The 27,232-nt window shown below is 47.6% G+C and overlaps 1 protein-coding gene across 2 annotated transcripts in view; it reads left to right on the top strand.

Annotated features, from left to right (window-relative positions):
- Positions 1–27,232, top strand: part of ASTN2 (astrotactin 2) — a 347,344-nt gene that overhangs the window by 125,975 nt on the left and 194,137 nt on the right. For both annotated transcript variants that reach the window (XM_054084080.1, XM_054084081.1), the window contains 2 exons: positions 8,265–8,411; positions 20,955–21,122. In XM_054084080.1, the coding sequence (XP_053940055.1) occupies positions 8,265–8,411; positions 20,955–21,122 (315 nt within the window). The remainder of the gene's footprint in view (positions 1–8,264; positions 8,412–20,954; positions 21,123–27,232) is intronic.

Here is a 27,232-nt window from a genome sequence, read left to right on the forward strand (position 1 = left end):
CTTATTTCGCTCACAGAGCAAGCATGCACTGCCTCAGCACATAAAGGCCAGCCAGCACCCCTCCATGCCTTTAGGCAGATGTGTCTGTGCAGGGAAACTGGGCTGGGGTTGCTCCAGCAGCTTCTTTGGTCCTGTAAGTCCCAGGTGGCTGCAGGTATGGGGTACACGCGTGCTCCTGCCTGTGCCTGGGCGCATCATTCCTCATGATGAGGATGAGGAAGCACTGGCCCAGGTTGCCCAGAGCAGTGGTGGCTGCCCCATCCCTGAAGGTGTTCCAGGCCAAGTTGGATGAGGCTTGGAGCAACCGGATCCAGTGGGAGGTGTCCCTGCTCATGGCAGGGGAGTTGAAGCTGGGTAGGCTTTAAGGTCCCTTCCAACCCAAACCATTCTATGATTCTACGTGTGGCACACAGGAGGTTAGGGCAGAGGGGCCGGTGCAGAAGAAGCTGGTTGCAAAGCATGAGCTGGGGAGCAGAGGGGTCCGCAGTTACAGCAGTTGTGGTGCTGCAGCAGCCGCAGGCTCTTTAACATCCCTGGACTGCGCTAGAGATAACGGCTTTTACATCTGTTCCTGGAGGCAGTGTGGGCCTTTCTATTTATTTATTTATTTTTTGATTGTATCTGATACAGCCTCAGCGAGTAATTGAGTGTTTGAGAGTGAAAAATTATCTCTCCGGCTTGGCCCTTATCTTGACAGCAAAGCAGCACTTTTAATTTAATTTTGTTCAGAGCATGTGGGTAACAAATTTCACTAATCGCTCTGCTGTCGCCCTCCGCATGGTAACGAGTCTCTTGTTTCCCAGGAAGCGGAACATAAACATGATGCTGGATGCGGGCGGGAGGAGGGTGAGGGTTAGCGCGGGCTGGAAAATGAAGACACGTTTCGGCACTGATGCTCGCCGCGCTCGTGCTGCGATGGATTTGTCTCCTGGCTGGAGCATGAGGAGGAGGAGGCAAAGGGTGGTGGATGTCACACTGCCCTGAGGAAGCGCATTCTTGTATGAGACTTTGCTGTCAGGGAAACTGAGGCATGGAGTGGACGTGCCCCTCAGAGCAGAGATTTTTATTCCCACCCTATTTTGCATCTATTCCAAAAATAATTGAGGGAGAGGGAAGATGGTTTGATTTTTATTTTTTTAATTTTTTTTAGGGTTTTTTTTTGTATTTTTTCCCCCAAGTCTAACTTTGGAGATTCCAGCTTGATTCACAGTGGAGGTCCAGGAGTGATGGGCAGCTCACCAGGTGCTGGGACATCTCCTCTCAGGTCCTGAGCCCCCTCCTGGCAGCCTGGCCTCCATCATCTCTCCCACCTGGTCTCCAAAATCAATTCAGCTGTCTGACCAGCCCTGTGCATGCCGAGTGCAATCCTTCCTGGGCTGTGACTCAACACAAACTATTTCATAGATAATGAATACTTTTCTTTTTTTTTTTTTTTTTCCCCTGTAGAAATAATGTTTTTGTTACACTGTATTGAAAATTGCTCTCCCTCCTCCTTAAAATGAAGCCTTCCACTCAGATTTGCCTTTGTGTTTGTATATCGTAAAATAGGGAATCATATGGAGTTTAAAACAAAAAAAAAAACCCAAAAAAAACCAGGCCTTAATTCCAGGAGAAGTGTTTCCATTGATTTGCATGAGAGAAAATTCCAGTGCAGGCAATCTCTGCCTTTAAATATGTAACTGTTTCTTTAATGTGATTTTATCTCAACTGATTCAGCACTGAGGACATGAAGGCAAAACTGACTTCATTGATTTTAGTTGTCCATGCCCAAAGACATGCAAAAAATGTAACAAAACCAGGAGAGCAAATTGTGTTTCCACAATTTCTTCCCCTTTATGCTGTGCCAGGGGAGGTCTAAGACATTTGGGCAGGAGAACCTGTCTGTGGTGACCCTGTCTGTACCGACAGGGCTGGTGGTGGTGATGGAGCTGGAGATGGGGACAGGGCTGCTGGTGGTGGAGTCAGTGGGTCAGCAAAGACCAGCATGTCCACCTGTGCCACCTCAGTCTTCTTCACTTTCCTCCTCCCCTCTGCTGCCCCTTCCTTACCCAACCTTTAGGCTTTTTCTTTCCCTCCACGTTCCCACCCTTCCTCCTCCTCCCGATTGAAATTTGCTGGCGGTGTCTCCGTGTGAGCTGCAGGCACGGTGTTTTAGAGCAAAGGGGGAGCACCATCGGCAGCTATATAAATAGGACATAAATACATTTATTCAGTACACGAGGCATTAAAACTCCAGGAGCACATAAAAAGCCAAGGCTCAGGCTACCGGAGAAGCACTGGGGCAAGCGGTGCAGGCTGTGGTGCACACTAGAGCTCAGTTGCCAAATCCTTGACTATACCATGGGATCTGGCAGCCTGCCCCTGACCTCCTTGCAGTGGCCAAGCCACCCCTCAGCATCCGCTTTCCCTGCCCTACGCCTCAGGGATGCTTTTTCTACAGCCTCCCACACTGCGCTGGAGGATACCTTGGCTAATTGCTAGTGAGTAATTCATAAATGTTAATAGTATTAATCTGATTCAGCGTGTGCTTAGCGAGATCAAATCCTCTATAAATCCAGAAGTGTCTGATCTCACCCTTCTGCTGTACAGAACGGTTGTCTTTCCTCCTCAGTTCCCCCTCTCTCTTCTCATGTGCACCCTCTCTGCCTTCCCGGAGGGGAGATGGGTCTCCCTGGGGGTCTCTTGGGTATTTCCAACTAGGAGGGGAGCAAAGCTGCAAGTTTGGAGCTCCTCCATCCTGCGGGTTGCAGTCAGCCAGCCCCATACCCAAGCCCCAGCCTAGCTCTAGACCATAGATGTGGGCACCTTCGCTCAGGATTGATCCCAAGGCAGCAATGGAGAGGGTGTCTGCTCGAGGAGAGGCTGAGTCCAGGTGTTGTGGAGAAGGTACGTTATGAAATGCCTGCTCGTGCTCTCGCCCCGCTGCTCAGATGCTGCCTAGGGGGTTTCAGTGCATCAACATCCAACTTCTTCTGAGGGAATTGGCTCTGGGACAGAGTGGTCCATGAAGGCTTGGTGGGACCATGATGTGGGAAAGCTGTGTTTGGCTGGAATAAGGGTGCCTTGTCACATCCGTGCAATGTGTCTCGTGTGCTGGAGAAAGGGGGTTCCTCGCAACCTGGAAGAGGGGGGGAGGCCCCGGAGAGGGGCAGAGATGCAGGATGAGGAGAGGAAACAAGCAGTGCTGCTCCCCGGTATGGAGGTGCTTTGTGGCAAGAGGTGCTTTGTGGCAAGCGCTGCTTGCCAACATTGCTGCTTGTCTTAATTGGCATTTGATTTGATTTGACATGATCTCCAGCTTGTAAAACACCTTGAGATGTTTCTGTGTGTGAGGCTGTCCTGGAAACGCTGTTGTACCTTATTAATGAGCTTCTGCTGGAACATAAAGAAGGATCATTAAGGAGCGCCCAACTCCTCTGACATGCCAGAAGCAGAAGCACGTGTTGAGAGCGGCGCCGGGGATCCGAGACGGGCTGCGGTGGGCTCATTGCACCCTGGAGTTGCCGGAGCAGCTGCTTGCCCTGCGCCGGGCGCTTTTGCATGCGGCACGGCACAGCGGCTGGGCGCTGGCGGCTGCACCACACGTTGCTAAGCAGTTCAGGCACTCGCTGTTCTCCTGCTCGGTTTCCCCATCCCTGTCTTCCTCGGGTGATAGAAATACATTTTAATATCCGAGTAGCGGCGAAACATTCTGTATTATGCTATTATCTCCGGGGGGAGGCGCGGGAAAGATTGCAAAGCACTTGGCGTTTAACACCCACATATGGCTAACACCATGGGCTGTGTGCTGATAAAGACGGGGTAATTAAAGTTTATTTTTTTTATAGACTAAATCTCCCAAGCATGTATTTATGAGCCTGATTTAGAAACATCATATTACCAAGAGCACGGGATATTTGTGTTGCTCGTAAATCCATACGTGTTCTGAACATACCCTTTTCCCCCCTTAAATTTACGTAGCGCTGCTGGTATTAAAAAGAAATGAGCTTGGAGTTTTGTTGGTGTTCTTTTTCGCCCCTTGTCCTTTAGGTGGGCAAGGGAAAGTGTACAAAGCAGTGAGTAATTAACTGCAGGAGGAAATGATATTTCAAAGGAGACACGGTGCGTTTGGAGGGGCTGTTTGCAGAGTGTTTACACGAGTGGCTTTGAATTTATCTTCATCTTGCAGCAGGTGCAAAATCTTCAGGGGAATGTGGTGCTTTGTAAGCTGTTTCTGAGCTGTCTGCAGGGGGACCCACGTCTTCGCCGGGAGGCTGGAGCTGGGCTAGTTGGTACTGGTGTTATAAAGGGGAACAATCCTGAGTGGGAGAGGTGATGGTGGCAAAAGCCTCTCTGACCACAACCCTGGCTGCTGCGCTTGTCATCCAGTCTAATTAAGCTGCTTTTAATTGGATCACTGGCAGGGAGCAACTCAGGTATGATTCTGCCCTAAACCAGAGTGGTTTGCCTTTTCTTTCTACTTCTCTCTCCTTTGCTGTCACAGTCTGGAGGGAGAGGTTATTTCTCCCTATTGGGGAAGAAGTAATTTCTTCTTGTTCTTCATCCTCATTGCGTGTCCTGCCCACCACTCTGCCTGCTTCCTGGGTTTGCCTTCTTTGGGAGCCCCTGTGGGCCATCACTTTCCCCCTAAAGCAGCATTGCTGGCCGCTTGGACACCCGCTCACTCTGTTGCAATCCAACACACAACAAAACCCCATTTAATTAAAGTTATAGAGGTCATCTCAATATAAATAGGATTAAATTTGGCAGAGGACTCTGGGGAGGGAGTTTGCTCTCAGACGTACCCAGTCACCACCTTCCTCTTGGGCCTTTTGGACCCTACAAGACCCAAATGAAGACTTGCCTGATGTGCTGAGACTCTTTGGGCCCCTGAGTCCCATCAACCCTCCATGAAGGTCTTGCATTTCCCTCCAAAGCTTCCTCCCCTTGGTAAAGGAGGTTGATACCAGTTTGTTTGGTGGACTTGGGTTTGTGAATCTGCACTTTAAATGCCTCCCTGGAAGCCTGGAGATGACAAGAAGAAGAAGGAAAGAGCAGGCTTCATCCAGGTAGAGCTCCCACCTGTGACATTGTGGTTTATGTGGTGCTGCCTGAGTTACGAGCTGGGTTTGGGATCACCTCCCTGGGCCAAGGAAGGAGTGGATCATTTTGTCTCGCCTCTTGAACATGGGCATGAAGCCTCGACGAACCCATTGAGGTTGGTTTGGTTAGCGTTGGCTTGCTAAGAATACATTTGCTTGTGGGTTTAGAGGCCCAGCGTGAAGCTGTTTACCTCCAGACAGGTGTTTAAATGGTAGTAGTTCTGCTGGAGCATCAGTGGCTGGAAGAGCAGTTGGTGGGGTGGAAAGCAGGAGCCGTGTCCTTCCCTTTAAATAACAAGGGAAGGATCTGCTTTTCCAGCATCTTCCTTTCAAACCTGGCAGCAAACTGGCTGTGGGCAATAAAGAGTTGAGCTGGAAATCCAATTTCTGCTCAAGCAGAAGACACATTGTTTTGGTTCAGTTGGTCAAAGCCAATGTCAATAATTAGCACCGTGCTGGAAATGAGCAGGGAGTGGGAGGCAGGGGAGCGGGGAAGGTAGTGAAAGGAGACTTGCAGCATGTTGTTCCTTTCCTTAGCAGCCAAGCTCAAACTCATTGAGCTGTGATGGACGTTTTGCTGTTTCAAGCTCCTGTGCCCTTCTCCTCTTAGTCCTGGGGAAAAGAAGCCACCTGAACCAATGGAGATGGGAGCTTCCAGATCCAAATTCCTGCAGCTGCTTTCTGGCTGTAGGATGGTGAAAGCTGCCATCATACCTGTGATTCAAGCTCTTTGTGAGCAGAGGATAATACTTGTCTAATTCAGAAGGGATTTGTGATTTAATGTTTGCAAAGCACTTTAAGACCTGGATTGAAAGGTGATTTATAATGGTAAAATCCAGTGTTCTCTGGTCTATTGTATACCTGGCTGTGTCCAATTATCCTGATGGGAAGGCTTTTTACCTTTGTTCTTTTTTATGATTTTTTTTTTCCCTCTTTTTTTCTTCTTGCATTTGTGTAGCAACTCTAAGCAAATGCAGAGTTTGTGGCAGACACAGAATGCCCAGCGAGAGGATAAGTTTGCCTCCCAGGGAGGTGCTAACTTATGCTGATAATATGAATAAAGATTGAGAAGGAAAAAAAGAGGATCACAAGGTGAAGGGCACAGGAATTTGGCAGTGAAGCTGTGAAATAGAGATGGGAAGGCTGTTTAGATGATGCATGCATAAGGAAAGTAGAAGATGCTTCATAAATAATCAATTTGCCTTCTCCTGTTGGTTGCAGTGGTGGGGTATTTTCCAGCATATCAACTGCTTCTCTTGTCCTGCAAATGCTGGTTGGAGCATCCACTGTGCAGGCTTCATCCTGCGACCAGGGATGCTTTGGTGGGGCATGCTGCCCTGCCTGGAAAGCGTCATGGTGCTGTGGGCTCAGCTCGAGCGCAAGATCTGCCCTGGCACCAGCATCTGCTTCGACCACATTACAGGGTGTGCAAGTGCTAACTTGCTGGATGTATCTCCTGTTCAATTTTCGAACTCATGCTTTTTAAATCTCGCCTTGCTGATGAAATGTCGACAGCCAGGGATGGGGAGAGGCTGGATTGGCTTCCGAAAATAAACGTGTCCTTACCTGAATCTTGAGCAAGGATGTGGTCAGGTCTCCTGGGACCTCAGTCACCTCAGCTGCACTGTAATAGACTCCAGCAGCTGGGGTTGGTTGCTGGGCGTGCTCTCTCCTTGGTGTTGCCATACTCCCCGAGTGGTTTTTAATTGACATTCTAAGCACCAGAGAAGGGAATCAGCTGCTCTGTGAGGTATCTGTCATTAGCTTCAAGCAAATAGGAGTGCTGACATGAGGTGCTGGGCTAGGTGCCCATGGGGGATGTGCAGCGGTTGGAGCAGTGGTGGGCAGCCCCCTGCCCTGGAGAGGCTGGTGGTCTTCCAAGCTGTAGTCTCCAGGGGTGCTCCGTTCTTGAGCAGCAAAGACCTGTTGATGGCGTAGCAGTGGCCAGAGAACAGCCATCTCTGTCAGTGGAGAATATTTCATCTGGACACATGTGCGCTCCTGGGCTGCACCCAACAAGAGCACCCCAATCTCCTGGGGCAGCCAGGTCTCTCCTGATGAGTCTGCATTGCCCAGTTTCACCCTTTGCAGAGTTTAGGACTTGCTGTGTCCACCACAACTGTAGCTGACCCTTCTGGAATTGTCTTAATGCTCTGAAAGGGTTTCACAGTGGGTTTGTACCTGCTGCCAGCCTCTCTAGACCTGCTGATGCTTGAGCTCCTCATTGGCTTTACCTAATGTGCTTTGCTTCAAAAACAACCCCAAATAAAATATGAGCTGCTAACTAAGCCCAGGGACTGAGTGGAGCCATGGGATCCTCCCAGCCTCATGGGTTTATTCCTTGGTGCAGGCATCCTTTAGTCTTGGTGTCAGACACTTGGCCTTGAGAGGGAGGTTGGCCGTCTGAGAGTGACCCACAAATCATACAGGGACTTGGAGGGCTGGATGCGTGTTTTGGCAGCTGGCTTGCGTGTGTCGGGAACTACTGAGCTGCTTTGTGGGAGATGCTGTAAGCTTCTGTGCCTGACAAAACAAACCTTGTTTTGTAATAACTCCTGCCTGTCAAAAGAAGCTGGCTCTGTAGGTTGCTTTGTTGTTTGCCGTAGTCCCTCTGTGATGACTGAATATTTATATGTATTTCAGTAAATAATTAACGCTCGTCAGTGCTGTATGACATCTACAGGTGTAGACTTCTCCTGGCCTTAGGTGGAAGCAAATGATGCCACAGACCAGGCAGCCCTTGGATTTGGCTTGATTTGTTGTTTTTTTTTCTTACTTGACAAGATTTGCCAAGTAAACCAGGGTTGATGAGAAGTGATGGTGGCTTTGCCGGGGGAGGTGAATGGCTTTAGGGATGGGGGGTTCCCATGGAGAGGATCTGTACAGGGTCCAAACAGGTTTTCTCCCTGCTTTAGGAAAATATAGTCTCCAAGATGGATATAACTGAGTAAGTGAAACAGCACAAATGTTAAAAACCCAGCCAAACAAGATGTGATGGGAACGATGGGGTTTGCAGACCTCAGAAGCAATTCCAGTGCTACTGAGCCGATGTCTTTGTTTTCAGTGCCTGTCCTTCCCCAGGGCTGGGGCTCTCCTGAATCCGTGCAAGGAACTGGGGAGGCTGAGCAAGCCCCTGTTACAGCTTTGCTTTTTGGCCACCCACCACTCTCTTTGCTCTTCCAGGTTCAATGAAGAGCCCGGTCAACAAGACAGCGCTGACCCTGATCGCGGTCAGCTCCTGCATCCTGGCCGTGGTGTGTGGCTCCCAGCTCTCCTGCCCGTTGACTGTCAAGGTGACACTTCACGTACCCGAGCACTTCATCGCAGATGGTAAGACCCTCTGGGGACTCGGACCCTGCTGCCCCACTGGGGGTTATTTGGGATTTGGGGATCCCTCTGTTTGGGAACACTCCTGGCTCTGTTCGGCTGCAGGGATCCCCCTTCCTAGAGGAGCACAAAGCGCATCCATGAGCCTGAGGCCAAAAGCTTCCCAACTGCATCTTTTTCCTTTGTTGTTATTATTACTAATGGGGTCTGATAGATATTGCTGTTTTCCTCCAAACTCGCTGGCGAGCCTGCACAGACAGACATCCTCCTGTCCTGCAGCAGAAAAGCTGCTCAGCCCAGCCCCTTGCAGCGGTATGGAGTGAAATTGCTATGATTTGAGCAAAACTAGAGAGCCTTTGAAAAATTAGATGAGGGCTGCTGTCACTATTTATTGCTTTCTCCAACTGGGCTCCTTGCATTTGTTGTTTTTCACTGACCTTTTCTTTATAATGTGCGGTGAGCGTCGAGTGCAAGTTTTCGGCAACATGAGGGCAAATTTCATTTTCTTCCAGCAGACGGGACCTATTATTCAGTCGGTTCCAATTCCTCAGCTCCTGCGCTTGCCTCGCTGCTCGGGGCACAAGGAGGGGGACACCTTTTCTCTGCCAGAAATGTGCTGCTTAGAGGCAGTACATCGCTGGCTGCTGGGGTGTACAGCCCCCCCACTTTGGGGGCTGGGATGAAGGGCAGGTTTTGTGAGGATTAATACTTTAGGGAGAGTTAGATGGTTAAAGAGGTGCAATGGGATAGCAGCAGCAGAAATGGAGCGTGATGGAGAGGGGCTTAAACTCTTAGCCCATGGTGGAGAGGGACTCACCAGTACGTTTGAAGTGGGATTCAGCCCTGCTAGGAGTGGTTTCTTCTTGACTGTGATAACACTGACAGGGTACATGCTCGCCCCAGCCCCACTGCTGATCTTCACTGCCTTGTTAACCCTTCTTCTATGTCCACACCTAACGATGCTTGTGCAAAGGATGTTGTGTGTAGCCAGTGGATTGATGTCCCTATGCTGACATGCGAGGCTGCCTCTGCTCTCATCCCCAAAGATGCTCCTTAGCCACCTCCGGCTCTGGAAATTGCAACCCATTCTCTGGCTTTGTTGGCTATCCCAGCAGGCAAAGCTTGGCTCTTAATGGAAAGAGGAGGTGAATGTCTGCTTTGTGGTCTCATGCTGGAGGAACTGAACATCAGTGGAGACATGCAAAAGGCATAACTTGAAACAAGGAGCTTGTCTACACCTCTACCTGTTTCTAAAAGGCTTTAAGGATTGTCCAGGCTGCACATAAATATTCTGAAGTCTTCACAAGTCGCTGTTCTGAATAGCTGGAGAACAGAAACTTTTTACAGGTGGAAATGAGGTTGCTCCAATGTCAACTCACATACCTTTGAGATGGGCACTGGCTAGTTCATCACTTAGCTGTGAACTCACTGCCAGTCCAGTTTTGGTACTTGCTGGAGGCCAGGTGGGAAGACAGTGATGGAGATACAACCTCAGCATCCCAAGGATCTGCTCCTGGCCTGCGGTTGTGACCGCAGCAGAAAACAGAAACCAGCAAGTGCTCAAAAAAACCCAAAAGAAATAGAACAAAATGCAATGTGACTGTGTGGAATGAGAGTGAAAAGCTGAGCCTGTGCTTGTCACCGGGAAAGGGGTGGCAATGCAAATTATGCAAATAGGGGGAACAGTCGAATGGAGATGACGATGAAATACCAATAAAACAGATTAATATCCTCAAAACTGGGGGAAATGGGATGATCTCCAGTACCGACTTAATGACTTTTCTAAAGAGAAAGTGGCAAGAGGACTGGTAAAAATGGTTTGGAGAAGAATTAAAATGAGCTTTGTAATGAAACTGTAAAATATAATTACAAACTGCGAACACTTTTTAAATATTTTTTATGAGAAACAGTCAAATCCCTCCCCTAGAAGCAGCCAAGACGTTTTGCAACAGCTATCATTTTTACTGAAATCTCATCGTTTTATGCGATTGCAGAGTCCCTTGCCTGGGAAGAGAAAAACTCTTAAAGTTGTCCCTTCTTTTTGAGTTGTGACAAATCCCAAGGCAGCGCCCTACTGGCAGCAAAATATTATAAAACATTTAAAGCCATTACAGAACTGAGCTGGGTTGGCAAGTTTTAATGATACCCAGGAAAACACAGCTGACTGTGTTTGCAGAGGTTTGGCACCCAGAAAATAAATGGGAAATAAGGGACTTGCTCCTCCTTGGTCATCTCCTGGGTGGCTTTAAAGCTGTTTTTTGCCTGGATGCAAAAGGGTGTTGGCATGGGTATCTTCACCTAAGCGTAGCGATGGTGGAGCTGATGGCTTTGGCTTGGCTGAGGTTGGGAGTTTTGATCAGTCTCCAGCCATTTATATCTCATAAAGGCTTCCATGTACTTAAATACCTTGGTTCCTGAAGCTGTGCTCTTCTGTATTTTGCATGATGATAAGGTAGGCTCTGAGAGAAGGCACGGATGGTGCATTCGCTGGAGATGTTCCCGTGCGAGAGAAGAGTGCCCTCCCATTCCTTTTTGAAGTGCAATGTTTCAATAGATGCCAGTAGCCAAGGAAAATCTTAAAGTGGAGCAGCTACCAACACCTCTGCAGGAAAAGCCAAACAAAGACAGAGGCTGAAAGAAATCCCTCTCCTAGCAGATGAAAACTCGTCTTTGAAGGAGACTTTAAATAGATGCCAGCCAGCTCCGGCGTGCCAGGAGCCAAAGCCAAGTTGGGAAAAGGAAGCACTGGGGGAGAAAAAGCCCCACCAAATGTCTCCAGCCTTGGAGGCAAGCAACTTTTCCCTCTGCAGCAATCAGTGGTGTTAGAAAACTCCCGCTGGAGCTGCAGGATGGGAAGGGGGAAGGGAAGGGAAGGGAAGGACTGGGACCAGAAGCCAACTGGCAGCAAAGACTGAGTGAATAATATTCCAAGCAACACTATTAATGTCCAGCCTGTCTTTATTGCCCTTATTTCTCTCTCTCGCTTTGTTTTCATCCTTTAATTCATTTGATGACGTGTTCCCCCCCTACTCCTCTCCCCTCTGAGCAATTACTGCCTGGTTTGTACAGCTGCTCTGCTTTCATTTCACAGGACAGCAGAATCCAGGGAAGCCTGGCAGAAGCTGCTGTACTCTTTGCTGCCACGGCTGGAAGGGACAGACTTGGGGGCTCCTGTCTCCCAGAAATGGGTTGTTGCCTCTAAATCTTCTCCTAGGATGGGATGGTGAAAGCATCCTCTCCTCCCTTCTGCTGCTCCAGGGCAGCTTCTTCTCCTGCTCTGAGCAGAAGGCATCGTTCTGATTTTGGAGATGGCTTGGATTTATAGAAGGGCTCGTAGTGGCTTTTATGAGGCTATGGAAATGCAAAGCATTATTTTTAAAGGCCCCTTTAGCAGTGTCAAAGGGGCGAAGAAAGGAAGGAGAGCCCCTCCATCTGAGCAATAAAACCCCTTATGAATATGTGAACCACTCAGCTCTATACATTCAATAGTTGTGGAGGTTTTTTTTTTCCTTTCTTTCTTGTTAGTAATAATTCAAAAAGTAGAGATGCAGCAATGGGAGTGGTTTTCAGGGAAGGCAGGGCTGGAGAAAGATACCCCAGAGGACTTAGCCTGGAGTACATCCTTGCTGCGCAACAGTTTGAAATATAGTATCAATTAAAGCTTCCCATTTTTACAGCCTGCAAAGAGGTTATATATGGTATGGGTGGATGTTTGTATCTGGGTACTTTAGTGGGAGAGGTGGGTGAGATCCTCCAGTGCGTACAGAAGGAAACGAGAACTGCATTTAGTTAAGGCCTTGTAGGGCTTCGCTTTATAAGTGGAGATAAAGTAAAGTGGCATAAAGCAGGTTTCTGTCACTTCAAAGACATCTCAGGGTGTTCACAATCCCCTTCCCTCCTCTTCTGAGATGCATGCCAGAGGAGATGCAGTAATCCCTCTGTGTGAAACCTCGCTGGAATGTGGACGTGGTGGTTTTTGGAGGTCAGTGAGCAGAGGGACTGCTTGGCAGGCGCTGCCCACGTGATGGGCTCTGCTCCGAGTCGTCTGTGTTTCTGCTTCGGCCCTCCGGCATGCATGGATAAATTCCCTAAGGGTGAACATGACTCTGCCAGCAATAGTGGAAGGAAAGCAAGTCCAGTCCCACCCTGCACAAAGCCAGGAGAGCAGTGGGAGGTGGAATTGCCACTCAAGATGATGCTTTGAGTTTGGTTGTCTGACAAGAGGCAGAGTTAAGGGAAGCTGCTTGTGCCTTCTTTTGGTTTGAATTTCATGCGTTTACCTATCTGAACAATGGCATTTTGATTGTCACATAACTGATCAGTAATTGTTTCATCTACAGACTATTTCTTTCCTTACCCCCTCAACTGTTTCCTCCAAGACGCAGGTGGAATCGGATGCTGCTATTAGCAACTTGTGTTTATTTTCCCTGAAGACTGGCATTGCTCTGCAGCCTGCAACTGTTGGACTAGCAACAACTTCTCATTTCGGTTTTAATTAAATGTGTTACTTTAAATTGTTTGCTTTTGACATCTCCTGCTCGATCTTCTGCAGCCCTTGGAGGTGACCAGGCATTAGCTTGTGTCCTCAGGCACTCACTTGCGTGTGCACTCAGCACGTGCTGCGCATGCGGTCACAGAGAAATGAGCAGCAGGAGCTGGCTGCCTCCTCATTCCTTTTTACAGCATGGAAAAGCTGGAGGCACTCTTTGATTTGCATTTGAAGCACCTCGGGTTTATACTAGAAGGATGGAGAAAGAGATCAGATCTCTAAGCCTTCTTTGGATGTTGCCATTGGAGTCCCCCGTGTTCTCAAGCTGGTCCCAGCCTCACCAGCCCCATCTGAAATCAGTAGTAGAGGGAATTTGCTGGTTTGAAATCAAATTATTCTGTGCTGTTTTCTGCCCCTTGAGCCAGTCTTCTGCAGAGGTGTCTGTTTTGCTGTAGAGAGTCCTGGATCAGGGCTTATGCAGAAATAACGCTTTCCCATTGCACACTCTGTGCCACATCTGGCTGCCCCGCAGCGTGTGTGTTTCTGGTAAGGTGGCTGTGAGGAGTAGCTTTATAGATAACATTTAATTCCACCAGCTCTTAATCACCAGGTCACCTCCGTGTCTGCATTACAGCTCGTTCCTGTTCCTGCGTCTGTTTGGCTGGCAAGAAAATGCGAGCAAATGGCTGCAGCGTTACCAGACATGAACTCTAAATATTAACATCAATTTATAAACTGTATCAGCATGGATCAAAGGGATTCCTGGATGGCTTTACGGTGCAGACGTTCTTTGCATGAAGAACTAGTAAGATTCTGGAGGCTGAAGTGCATCATGTTTTTATCGTGCATTTGACAGGCTTGTAATCCTGTGCTCAGCTCTTCCCTGTGCCAGCCTGGCTCCCCCAGATGTGTGTTTGCGGCAAGCTCTGTTTGTAAGGGGGAGGCAAATGCCTCTTCTCTTCTCCTTTGCAGCATTTGTCAGAGCATTGCCATTGATATTTGGGTGGTTTCAGCAGGGGCCAGTTGAGAGCTGGAAGCTGCCGCATCCTGAGAGAGGCAGGATGTGCTCACTGTTGGGGAGGGGGCATCTCCCAGCACTTGCGGAGCTTCTGCCAGCACCATTTCCCTTCTAATTTGGGAGGAATGGTGAGGGAGGGCTGCAGTAGGGCATAGTGTCTTTGACCAACTAGCCTGCTCCCTTACCAGATGAACAGATGCAACCGTTGACTTCTTCATCTGGAGGATGAGACTTTGCCTACTTGCAGGGAGGTGGATCAGTCCTGGCTTAGACCATGCTTGCTTTCGAACAAGAATTCGTAGGATATCTGCAGCAGCAATGACACAGCAGTGCAGTGAGGATTTTTGAAGGCTGCGTACCTAAGAATATGCTACTTCACTTTATCGTTTTCCCAACAAGTAGCATTGCTGATGTTCAATCTCTTGGTGAGTGGGTGGTAGCTTGCCTCAGTCCTGTGGCGTATTAACTTTGCGTGTGCTGCCTCTTGGTTGTGTGTTCTGCCATCCTGGGAGGATGTTTGGTCTTGTTGCTCACTGAAAAATCTCCGTTCGCAAACACTTATATGGTTTTTTGAAAGCTTATCACAACTCGTCTGTCATCTACTTCATGATGTGATTAGATTTAGGCTGGATTTCCCCAAACCCTTGTCCATATCTAGAGAGCATCACTGAGGAGGAGCTCCAGGCTGGAGTGCGGGAGTTGGGAGATAGCGAGCATTAAGGAGCAGCTTTTCTTTAGGAGTCTGATTTCTGTCTCAGCCATTGCTGACCCGGTGAGGATGGAAATGGGCTGTTAATAACATCTAGGCAATTATATTGTCTAATAACGACTTGGGAGATCTCATTGCAGTGTGAGCTTGACCACAAGGCAGGGGTGGGAGAACACCATCTCGCTTGGGCTTGGGAAAAGTTGGCCGAGTCATCACTTGTGGTGTAAAGTTAATTACATGTGTTGCTTGTCAGAAGTTCAGCCCTGGCTAAATAAAGACTGACTGCCAAGTAAACCCAGGGAAAGAGTCTGTCAAAATTATCAAGAAAGTGCAATTTAACAATTAAAATGTAACCCTGCTCCTCCCACAGGAAAGATGCTTCGAGGCTGAGCTGTAATTACATACAGATTTCTATCGCTAATTTGCTTCTGCTTTGCTGGAGTGAAAAAGCTCTGGCAGGATTGACAGCATTTCTAGGGGGTGAGGCGCTCTGGGTTTGATCATCAGCTGATGGGCAGTCAGCATCTCACAGCCGTGCAAGTAGTTTCTGTGCTAAAAAATACATCCTTGAGTCAAGCACTGTGTGCGATATGAACTGTATGCACTTCAAGTGATGGAAGAGTAAATGAAAGGCGTGTCCGTAGGCTTTTTTTGTTCTAAAAACTTGCTACCATAGCTTTCTATTTAGGCACTCAATCTTGTTCAAGAGTGAAATCCTTTGAAAAACAAGATGAATTGGGTAGCTTGGATTTTAACTTGATGTGATATTACCTCTGGATTCAAATTAGAGTATAGAATTAAGAGTTTGACTTCAGAGAGTTTGAATTATTCTGAAATTACCTAGTTTTGCTCAGAGCAGGAGACGGGTGGTAAAGCCGAGTGTTGTGTTAATCTGTAGGTGTGATCCTGCGCCAAGCCTGGTTTGCTTGCTTAGGTCAGTACCTGTGTGTCTTGGAAATCCAACATCTGCCTGGCTTGTCTGCCTTTTCTGAAAGGAATTTAAGAAGCAGAAGTTTGCATTCCCTGGGGCCAAGACAGGAGAGTGAGAGGTGATCAATGGGAAGAGCTGATAGGGGGGGAGTTGTCTCTTTGGGAAATGTTCTTTCAAGTTTCACAAGGAACAAATAAAGGTCTCTAAAGAAATCAAGTAGGGTTATTCTTTGTACCTGTAGAATGGAGCCAAAGGGATAATCCTTCCTCTAGTGTTTAAAAAAAAAAAAAATCTGTAACAGGATTATAATTGCACAATAGTGTAGGGATAGATGCATTAACAGCAACCTGTAGTATGACCTCCCGTAGCTTTCCAACACAAAACACTAATTTTAGATGAAAGGGAGTTTCATTGGCCAAGATATAGCAAATGGACCAAAGAAGACAAAAAGAGCAGAGAGAGGAAGAAATAGAAATTCTTCAAAAAAATAATGTTTTGATCTCTTCCCTTGGTAAAAATGAGAGAGAGAGAAAGGAAGAGCCAAACCCTTTTGGCTGCCTTTTGGGTGCTTTGTTCTTTTCCCTCGTTAGATATTTCTTCTGAGCTGTTTTATCCTGTTGTGTTCTGGAAAATGATTTTTGAAATGTCAAAACTTCAAGCCTTTTTTGTCAAGGCTTAAGCAGTTCCACTGAACTTTGAAGGAGACCTCAGCATGAGAGACGTGAACTTTTGATGCTGCCTTGACTGATACGGCTTTGATCAGTGTTGGAGGAGGAAGCGGGGGGAGAAACACATGCGTACAAAAACCCAAACAAATCAATCCCCCGAGGTGTTGCTGGACCTCGTGGAGCTGGGAGGTGGTGATGTAGCTGTGTACTGATGTTCCTCATGGCACTGCAGTGCTAATTTGTGGTATAGACTGGCTCGTAAAGCCAACAGCATTCAAGGGAAATGTCCTACAATGCAGGTTCCTGGGAGGATGTGGAAGTGGTTGGTGGAGAGCTGTCATTTCATTGTTGTAGTCCCTTCTTTGGTTGCTTGTTGCTTTATCCTGATGGTTGCTTTACCCTAAACAGGACCAAATGTCTCCATTTTAAGCAGAATTTCATTGAGTTTTTGAATGGGAAGCTCAAAGGAGGACACCTGGGAGAGGATGACGTTAACAGTAGAAGACAGCAGGGTGAGCCATCTCTCTGGGGGTTTTAGAGAACATCTCTGTTAGCATCTGCACTGCGAGGTCCACAGGCAGCAACTGGAGGCATGTGTCAAAGGGTAGGCTGGGGGCAGGCGTAGGGCGATTTGGTGAAGTCTGATGTCCTCGAGGCAGATTTTCAGAGAGTGATTCAGAGCAGGGTCAACCCCTCACTGTCCGGGCAATGTGAGCCCCTTGGGTTCCCTATCACCCTCCCTTCCTTCTCGATTTCAGTGGAGAGGCTGTATATTGGTGAAAACAAACTTGGCTGATGTTCCTAGCAAGCTAAAGATGTTTGAAACAGCTCTTGCTTAGAAAATGTTTGTTCTCTGTAGTTTCTAAAAGGATTCAATACTCAACCTGCCCTTTCTGAGCTTTTCAAGATGATTTTGATATGTGCACACTGGTGACTTTTGAAAACTGTTTTCTACGTCTGGCTTCTTTGAAAATAAAGAGGAAAAAAAATTGTGTGAAAAGGCTTTGAAATCTTTGGAATTTTAGCTTTCAAAATATTTGTAAACGCCATTTCCTGTTATTTATTTACCCAGGCAAACTATAAAGGGATCAAGGTTGGGATGTCTGTTTGTTTGTATTTCCAATGGGAGTGAAGGTGATGAGAGTATCTGTGAACACCTCTCAAAATCTCACCCAGCTGAGCTGTGACACACTCGGCTTCAAAGATGCGAGACACTTCCTTGCTGGAATTTGTCTCATCCTTCCTCCTAGGAAAGAAGGAAACTGTTTACAATTAACTAAAATCTTTCGTTTCCCCAGGTTGTGGGTTTTGGTTTTTTTTAATTATTTTTTTTTTAATAGAATTATAGAATAAAATCATTAAGGCTGGAAGAGACATCTAAGTTTATCCAGTCCAGCCATCAGCCAACAACTGAAGTAGAAAAGCCTCCATTCTAGGTTGAAATTTATTTCAGAGATTTTAGATTAAAATGTTATCACTTCTGCTCTTTTCAAACAAAAATTTGATATTCAAGATGATTTCTCAATCAGACTTAGTAAAATCAAAGCCAGTATTTAATCTTGAATATACCAGGACATTTCTTTTTTATTTAAGTCACAACTGCATTACATTTAGGAAGGTCTTTCTCTGTACAGAATATGACAAAGCTTGATCGTTTTGCAAATTATTTCAGGCTTCCCAGATCTGTGCTTTTACATGGGCACCAAAATTCTGCTGAAAGAGAATCATAGAATTGTAGAGTCATTAAGGTTGGAAAGACCTCCAAGCTCATGCAGCCCAACCGTCAGCCCAACACCCCTGTGCCTGCTAAACTATGTCCCAGAGTGGCACAGCTACACGTCTTTTGAACCCCTCCAGGGATGGAGACTCCCCCACTGCCCTGGGCAGCCTCTGCCAGGGCTTCACCACTCTGTCAGTAAAGAATTTTCCCTAATATCCAATCTAACCCTCCCCTGGCACAACTTGAGGCGATTTCCTCTCATCCTATCGCTTGTTACTTGGGAGAAGAGACCAGCAGCCACTTCACTACAATCCTTTCAGGGAGCTGCAGAGAGCAGTAAGGTCTCCCATTTGAAGTTATTCTCTGCTGTTATGTTTTGGTGTTGTTTTAGAAAGTACTTCTATAAGTAGATAGTTTTGGAGGGGTTATATTTCCAGCAGCAAACAGGCTGGGTTATCCAAAGAAGATAGAAAGTTGGCAGCAGGACCATGAATGCGCTTTCTCCAGAAGAGTCTCAGCAGGTGGGGCTGGTGGGAAGCTCCAGAGGTCACCTCTTCATTGTCCACCCTGACTATAGGGTCCTTCCCTCCACGTAGCAGCTCCTGGGCCAGCATGCTTTGCTGACTTCAGTCGCCTTCATCTTTCTGAATACTAATTATATGACTATTTTATGCCTAATTTGCTTCTGTTACTTTCAGGCTGACTGTATTTTAACTTGAAGTGGGGTTCATTAAATAGAGATTTAATTGAGAGGTGGTGGTTTTGCTCTTCAGTCTTTGGGTGCAGAGGGAGTTGTCTGTAGCTGAGCCTTAAAACGTGCTTATGCGTCTCCCAAGCCTCAGTCTATATTAGGGAACTACAAAAATAAGAAAGAAAACAAGATTGAGAGGTTGCTCCATAGACATGTACACATAAATAAACACTCTCAATGGGTTCATGATGCATTTCTGTTCGGCAAAATAAACCAGCAATATTTATTGTCGGTATTTAAAGCTACCTTTAAATATTCATTGACAGGAGTGATAATTATAAATAAAATCAGGTGGCTCTAAGGTACTTCTTTGCACTTGGGATTTTGATGCTTTCCAGTGGTGCTGTGGAGTTTAGCCAACAATTTACAGTTTCCACGTGTGTGATTGAGATGTATCCTGCAGCCTTGGTGATGCAGGCTCCTGCCTTACTGTGTCTCCAGAGCAGCTGAATCCTGGATGTCTAATTTTCATTTGCTTGAACAGTCAGTAGCTTGGCAGCTTCCATTGGCTTTGAGCGTCGAGATACGTCTGTGAATATGTTTACGGTGTATCACCAGTGTAAGTATGGAAGATTTGAATTCGTGTGAAATTAGGGCCCAGATTTATAAGGTGCTGAGATCTCAGGATGCCTGAAAATGGGGTTGCGCACTAGGATGCTTGACTTCAAGCTTTCCTCTTTTTATATTCTGCCTGGATAATGTGGCATGGGATGAGATTTAGAAGGGCTCCTTCTTGCTTAAGCACCAGCGATTCTCTTCAAAAGGAAATCAAGAGTGCGTGTCCATTAGCTTCATGTAGGGTGGTTGCTTTTATGCAGGTTTTTGTCCTTCTTTTTTAATCTCTTGGCTTTCATTGAGCTAAGATTTCATGCAGTGCTTAGAAGAATGATGTCCTAATCTTTAGTAAGCGATACAAGTTCTAAAGTTTCATTAAAATACACCCTGGATCTATAGACTTGCTATCCTTGAGCAGCTCTTACCGGGCTGCTATCTCAGGTTAAGAGAATTGGGGTAATGGGTATAAACTGGAGAGAGATAGATTTAGACTAGGCATAAGGAGGAATTTCTTCATCGTGAGACTGGTGAGGCCCTGGAACAGATTGTCCAGGGAAGTTGTGACTGTCCCATCCCTGGAGGTGTTCAAGGACAGGTTGGATGGGGTTTGGGCAGCCTGATCCAGTGGGAGATGTCCCTGCCCATGGCAGGCGTTGGACCTTGAAGGACTTTAAAATCTCTTCCAACCCAAACCATTCTGATTCTAATTGCTAAGAAAGATATGAATCTTCAGGTAGTGGTTGCAAATTTTGCCCATGTTTTCATATCCTAGCACTTAGTGGAAGAGTGGTTGTGGGCTCCTGGGCTGCCTGACAGTTCCCCTTGCCCAGTCTTCTTTGAATGTTTCTTCTCCCCAGTTTTTAGAGGTTTTTACCCCGGTAACTTTTTCAAAACACCTTTTTAATGGCAGAGGGGGTTTGGCTCCCCTCTGATCTGTGCAGCACTATTATGGAGGCAGTCTTATAATCAATGTAATTGAAGATCAGAGTTAATGAGGACCTCTGTGCCTACAAAATCCCCCAAGCGATGCTGGGCCTCAGATGTTAGATAAGGAAATGATTGGGCTGAACTGAAAATCTATTTGGCTAATTAGATGATGCATAATCCCAGATGCCAGCGGGGAAAAATACATTTCACAAAATAAAGAAACGTAAGTTTTTGTAAGAAAAGACTTTTGGCAGGAAATTCACTTCTAACTCTCAGGAGGGACGGAGTGAGCGAGTGTCTCTGATACAAAACCACTCAGATGAGATGTGTGTTGAGCCAGTTCACTCACCTCCAACTAAAGAAGTGCAGTGGGAGCAGCCTATGCTGCTGCTGCCCATCTGCACCCTGAGCCTGGCATCCAGGCATCTTGCGGACACCACCTGCCTGAGCTGGGGGAGTGATGCTCCCATCTGATTGATCAGAATAAATACCTTCGTCCATATTTCTGCAGGCATCTGGGAATCAGATCCAGTATCTCGTGATGCTTAGTAGGGTTGGGGAACATCTGGGCAGGAGCGTCACGTCTGATGGACCGTTCATTAGGGCACATTAATATGGAGAGGAATAGTTAAATGAAGTTGGGTTTATTTTGCTGACCTTGACATCACAGCAGTTCCTGAAGTGCAGAGTGTTCTGATACTGGGCCCAAATGCATATTTGGGGGGTCTTTTTTTTAGATTTTTACGCTCATCTAATGCACTTTCTTCCCACCCTCCAGGCAGCAGCTTCGTTGTGAGCGAGGGGAGCTACTTGGACATCTCCGACTGGCTTAATCCAGCCAAACTGTCCCTGTACTATCAAATCAACGCTACATCGCCCTGGGTGAGAGACCTTTGTGGACAGAGAACCACTGATGCCTGTGAGCAGCTGTGTGACCAAGAGACAGGTAAGGGAGGTTGGGGATGAGCGAACACCCTGGAAAGCTTAAAGATGTGAGAGGGGGGTTTGTTTCAGGGTACTTCAATGCCTACTTGGCTCACCTCTGTCTTAACCTAGTATAACGTATGGAGGACCAAGAGGTACCAGCAGGGTCATGCAGTGGTGACCCCCATCAGTAAAAAAAAGGTGTTCACAAGGATGGAGATTTGAAGTGATGGATCTATCAGTTCATTGGTGTAGCAGCAGCAGGCACATGGAGTTTATCTGCTTCTAAGATACACTATTTTGTTGCCCGGTCTGGAAAACCTACTCATGAACTGGCTCCATCTCTTACACCACAGATCACTTGTTTTTCCAATAATGTTCCTGCCTGGTGGTTATCTAGGGTGGATCTCTTCTCCAATCCTTCCTTATGGAGTTGTGAAATTTGCCATCTTTCCTCATCTGTAAATGCCCTTTTTTGCTTAGCACATTCTGCTTGCGTGCAAAGGCTGCCCCTGTGAAGCAAAAGCCAGCCCTGCTGGAACTCCGAGGCGTGAGGCCAGGCAGAGAAGTGTCATCTTTCCTTCTGGCCTGCCTGTTCCTGGGTGATAAACAGGGGTCATGGACTCTACAGTGAGCTGGGAATACAGCAAGCATGCAACTAGTGAATGAAGGCAGAGGGGTCTGTGTTGGTAGGAAATAAGTATGTGACCCCAGCTGGTCCTCAGGTGGTGTGGGTGATAGGACTTCGCATGGGAAAAGTGGCTTGGGGACTGTGGTGGGTTTTGCTGATGTCGTGTCTGCTGTGCCTTCTGCAGCGGTGAGCATTGCTCCTGCTTTCCAGTGCCTTGCCTTGGTTAGGATGCCTTCCTGGTGTTGTGGAGACAAGAGGTCCTGTTGCTCCTGGCATGCTCTGCATCTTAAGAGCGCGCAAACCGCTCCGTCTCCTTGCAGAGCGGTGAGCAGTACCGTTCCCAGGTTAGCCCAGCTCTTCCCTCCTTCTTAGCAATGAGAGTCTCTTCGCTGTGTGAGTAGGGATGTTGGTTTCTGGTTTTGCCAGGGGGTTTGAAGAAGGATGGCTTGCAGAGAAGAAGACTTTTTCTAAGCCTCCCACTACCACAGACTGTGCCATTAGTACGCGACACCTTGAGTAGAAGAAAACTTTCAGGGTCATGAAAGCACCACAGGCTGGGAGGGTGACCCTGTTTTCATCTCTCTCTGCTCAGCTGAGATGCGAATACTGGACTTGGTTTCATAAATCTGTTTTCATGGTCAAGAGAATATTCTCTTCTTAGCATTCCCATTCCTCAGGGCTTGTCTGCACGGCGGCACTGGCAGGCATCAGGGCAGAATAATTACGCTGGCTGAGTTCCTGATGTAGACGAGCCCTGAGCATCACCTACAGTCCCAAGGAGGGCTGGGAGGTGGCAGCAGCCACCCCGGCAGATGGAGATGGTGTAGCAGAAGGCTCCTCTCACTCAGATGTCACAGTGCAGAAGGATCATTTCAGGCACTGGTGAAATGCAGCCGCCTCTCGGGGAGAGAGAAAAGTTATTCAGTTCTTCCCTGGCTCAGGACGGGAGGAGAGGCAAAACTCTGCCTCCAACAGAAACCACAGGGACATCTTATGGAGCCAGATTTTGACATCCCCTTTGGAAGATCCCTGTGGGTCCACTCACCAGCCCCACACATCCTTGGCACAAAGCAGGGCTGATTCAATTCTCGCATGGTCTCCGCTGTGAGGAGCGGCTGTTTTCCCGAACTGGCCCAGCTGCTGCCCCTACTTGCATCCCCAGCTCACCAGAGCAGCTTGTCACTCTCGCTGGATGCCCCACGCTTGAGCAGAACATGTCAGATCTCGTTTGCAGGGAAGGGAGCGATGCTCGTTAGCGCAGCCCCGCGTGGGATCCAATCTCCACCAGCTGCTCTGCGGCTCTCATCCCTAGTTCCTGTCCTCTGCTGTACCTGTGATGGGAGGTGAGAGCACAGCGGCCTTAATCCTTTATGTTCCACACCTGAACACCCACTGACTGGCTTTTTCCACCAACTTCTGTGGGAGTTTACATCTGGACAAAGCAAAAGCTTCCTCCTGTCTATACCAGGTGGATCCATAGGGGCAGAGCACGACTGTCCAGTGGCACTGCTGGTTTTCACAGCCTGAATCGAGGTCCTCTTTAAGAGGTCCAAACTTCACAAGAACTGAGCAACCACCCACTGAAAATTAGACTTTTGAAGGTACCTATTTGACACCCTCTCCCAGGACTTAGCCCCAAGCACCGCTTATGCTCGTCGCTGTCGATTGGCCCTTAACTGGTGAGGAGTTTCCATGCCAGGCTGGGAGCAGACCGTAACTCCATGATGCACTGCATGTATTTCTAGATTTATTTTTATCGATGTCATTCTATTTTTAAGGGTGATTTATTTTTATCACCATGAGAGAGGCAGGTCTGTGATTTTACTATGGGACATAAATCCTGCCTAGATTTCAACCTTTTCAGGTCAGCGATTTTATCATCTCTGTGAGCATCCCAACCAATGGGGTTTCTCCTGTCCTCTCAGGCTGGGTGAAGTGTCCATGAGGAGAATGGACTGCAGTTTGACCTGTCTGCAGGGTGAAAGCCTTGAAGGTTTCCCCTGTGAAGAGCTTCAGAGCCAGCTTTGAGGTCCTCAGGCACGTGCATAGCTGACTCCAGCCTTCCCCTTGGAGAATGTGGATACAGCCTTGCCCCAAAGCTTCCTTGCCCCAAAGTCCTCCCTTTGGTTAGGACTTGTCCTCAGTGGCAGCACCATGGGCTTCTGGTACACATTTGGACAGACACCCCCAGGTCGTGGATGCTCTGTCTGGTGAGACTCAAGCTCTTCCCCCTCCCCAGCACTCAAGACCTCTTTTGGGTTGGAATTTTATATAAGATTTGTCCATGCAATGTGCTGACTCACAACTCCATCCACCAAGCTCTATTTCAGTCTGAGTAATAATCCGCACTGAAAACGGAAGCTCTGAAACGCCAGGAAATACCAAAATAACATTTTTGCCTGTCTGACCTTAATTTGCCTTCTGTTGCGTCTTTGCCGTCTGGCTTACCCTTTAATTAAAAGATTACTGCCCCGCTGACAAATTTCAAACCCATATTGCAAAGCTCCAGCTTGTCAGGTCTTTTCAGAAAGAGCACCAACATCTGCACATGGGCAAAACATCATCCTTCCCCTTCATCCCTGTCTTGGAAACAGCCAAGCCCGCTGGTCTAATGTGACTGCAGGTACATAAATAAATAGGTGCTGCTGAGGGTCTCGCTCCTGCAGACATCACACGGTGGCTGTGCCCCAGTTACCACATCGGATGGGACAGGTACCTCTGGGGAGTCAGGATGCGGTACTTACCTGAAGAGGTTCAGCCAACACACTCCATCCTCTTGGCAGGTACTGACTGTGCTGCTTGGAGGTTTCTCATCTTTTGGGACTTGCATTCAACTCTCTTTGCTCTCTGTAGTTTGGACAGATGTGGAGTACATTGCCAGCACCACCGCTTGTACCCGGCGATACCTCTGGGTAAAATCCAGGAGTGCCACTTTTTCCCTGGTCTCCTTTACCAGCACCGGTAACGTTTATTAGAGCATCATTTTCAGCGGCATGTGCGCATCCTGATTTGTGAGCACAATTACCTGCTTTGGATGCACAAAACTGATTCATTTGTATGTTCTGTGGGCATCGCTTAAGAGACCTGCTGGAAAATCGATCCCTTAGGGCCAAATGCTGGAAAAAACAACCTCTGATTTTTTTTGCTGTCAGGCTTGCCAGAGCAGTGGCATAAGTGAGATGGATAACTACATTGATTAGAGGTGCAAATGTGTGGGATTTATTTTTCCCCATCTGTAAATCAGGCACTTCTCCATGAAAATCCTCTCCTTTGCACCCACAATTGATGGCACCCCCGAATGCAGCAGTCAATGGGTGTGTAAGGACCAAATGAGATGTGGTAACTGAGGGTCTTTTCTGGAAGTTGGCAGGAAAAAGGGAGGGGAAAAAAAAGGCTTCCATCATCTTTCAAATGGGTAGCTTGTCACCAGAGCCGCGGATGGTGTTCCTGTCCGGGTAGGACAAGGGTCTTGTGGGCAGGAGACGGATGAAAGTAATTTTTAAACAGAGCCATTTTTTTCAAAGGTAACCTGTTAAGGGGATTTGGAGGTTGCAGAGCTGAGCGTGTAAATTGGGAGATGACCAACCTTGGTGAAGGGGTATTTGTGTTTATGAAAAGAGCCGTTTTCTCTGGTAGTTCAATTTAATATCATGCAGCTTTTTGTGCACATCAAGTAATATTTGTTTGTTCTTGTGCACTTCTGCTATTTTCGCTGCTGGAGGATCCTGGTGTCTTTATTGACTTAGACTTTTATAAGATAAGGTTCTGTCTCTCTAAGGTATGTAGTTTAATAACTTGGTCAAAAACCATGTAATATACGTTTTTTTTTCCTGTGGCGGCACAGCTTGCCTCGTGCACCAAGCAGGGCAGGAGGCAGTTAACTCCCAAGCTAATTTAGCTTAGGGCTGAAGTGTTATACATAAACAGCAATCAAAATGCATGCCTGCAAGGGGGCTGAGTTAAGGTTATCTGTGCTGTCTTTACACTCTCATTTTCTGCCATTAGAGTGTTTAATCCTGCAGTTGCTAATGTTCTTGTAATGGCATTTCTGTGCTTGTCTAAAGACCACAGAGAGAGGGGAAGAGGAATGAGTTTTTCTGTATGGAGCCACTCTGGGGCTCATCTCCCCATCCCACTAGTGCTGCAGGAGGTGGCTTCTAAGCCCACTCTGTTCAGCTCTGGTCCAGTGGTCACCCCAGAAGATGACAGACATGGCACAATGGACCACCCTTGGTCCACCTTCGGGACCTCTGGCTGCTTCCTGGCATCAGCCACAGGAGAGAACTTCCTTGATGACTGAGTAGGTGATAATGATAATCAAATCCATGTAGAGTGTAAAGTCAGATGCAGTCCTTGGAAATTAAGCTTGCACATAAGTGCTGCGATAGATCTGGGTGAACAGAGGGTCTTGTAGTAGCAGGAAAGGAAGGATAACTCTCAAGTTGGCTTCAGGCTTTCCCTCTGTGCTGCGCACCATATCAGGTGGGCAGGAGTCACTGTCCCTGTCTTGTTCCCCAAGAGCTAAACTGCTTTTACTGAAACTGCATTTCTTGTGAGGATGAAAGGTTTAGGAAGTGCCATCCCCAAAGGCCATGAAGAGCAGAAGAGAAGCTTGTCAGAGAGCTTTACTGGAGCTGGTGCTGCTGCTGCAGTTGTTGGGGGAACGGCAGCCTTGGCCAGGGGCTGACCCAACTCCAGGAGCAGCTCTCTGAAGTTCCTGCATGTGTTCATTGAAGTTGGGCGTTTAATGAACTATTAGGACCCTTGCTCATCCTTGCCTGTGTTTCGATTTCTGCAACTCTCTTTCTCAAAAGAGGCACTTGCTCTGCCATCCCAAGGAGCTCTGTGCTGCAGACTCTTCAAGGATGGGTTTTGTTGCAGGCTTTTTCAACTTTCCTCTCATCCCTGCCTCTGTCAATGGGAAACCGTGGTGCCAGCCCTTGTGCAAACATGTTTTGCCCTGTCCCTGATGAACTCACCCTTGTCATCGCAGCACTGGGAGCTGCTCCTCCCAGGGAAACCAGGCTGGGACACCTGAGCATCCGTGAGTTGCTGTGCCTGCACGACCCGTGGCCAGTTTAAGGTCGGCGTGGGGAGTGCTGCCACCTTGGTATTTTATTGTTTTTATTTAGGCCAGACTGTGGGTGAAGAGACTCCCACCCGCGGGAGGACTGGGTGGCTGAGATCTCATGTGGTACCCAAGGGTTTGCATCTCTCTGGTAGGTTAATCATCCCTGCCAGGAGAGCTGACAGGAAGGAGCCAGGGGGAGTTTGCTTGGTGAGCCCGTGAGATCTCCCGGTGGGTTATCACAAGAGCAGGATGAGTGCGGTGCAGGCGAAACTGCCTGCCACAGGGGTTTCTGTAGGCAGGGAAGGAGATGAACCGAGGCAATGACCATCGCACATGATTTAGACACAACAGTCGGGACTGTTCAACAGTGCTGTGCCCAGGAGGGAAGCCTGCAGCCTCCTCATACGCTGAGGGTCTGGATGCTCTGCAA

Source organism: Cuculus canorus, chromosome 19 (genome assembly GCF_017976375.1).
Source record: "Cuculus canorus isolate bCucCan1 chromosome 19, bCucCan1.pri, whole genome shotgun sequence".
NCBI lineage: Eukaryota > Metazoa > Chordata > Aves > Cuculiformes > Cuculidae > Cuculus > Cuculus canorus.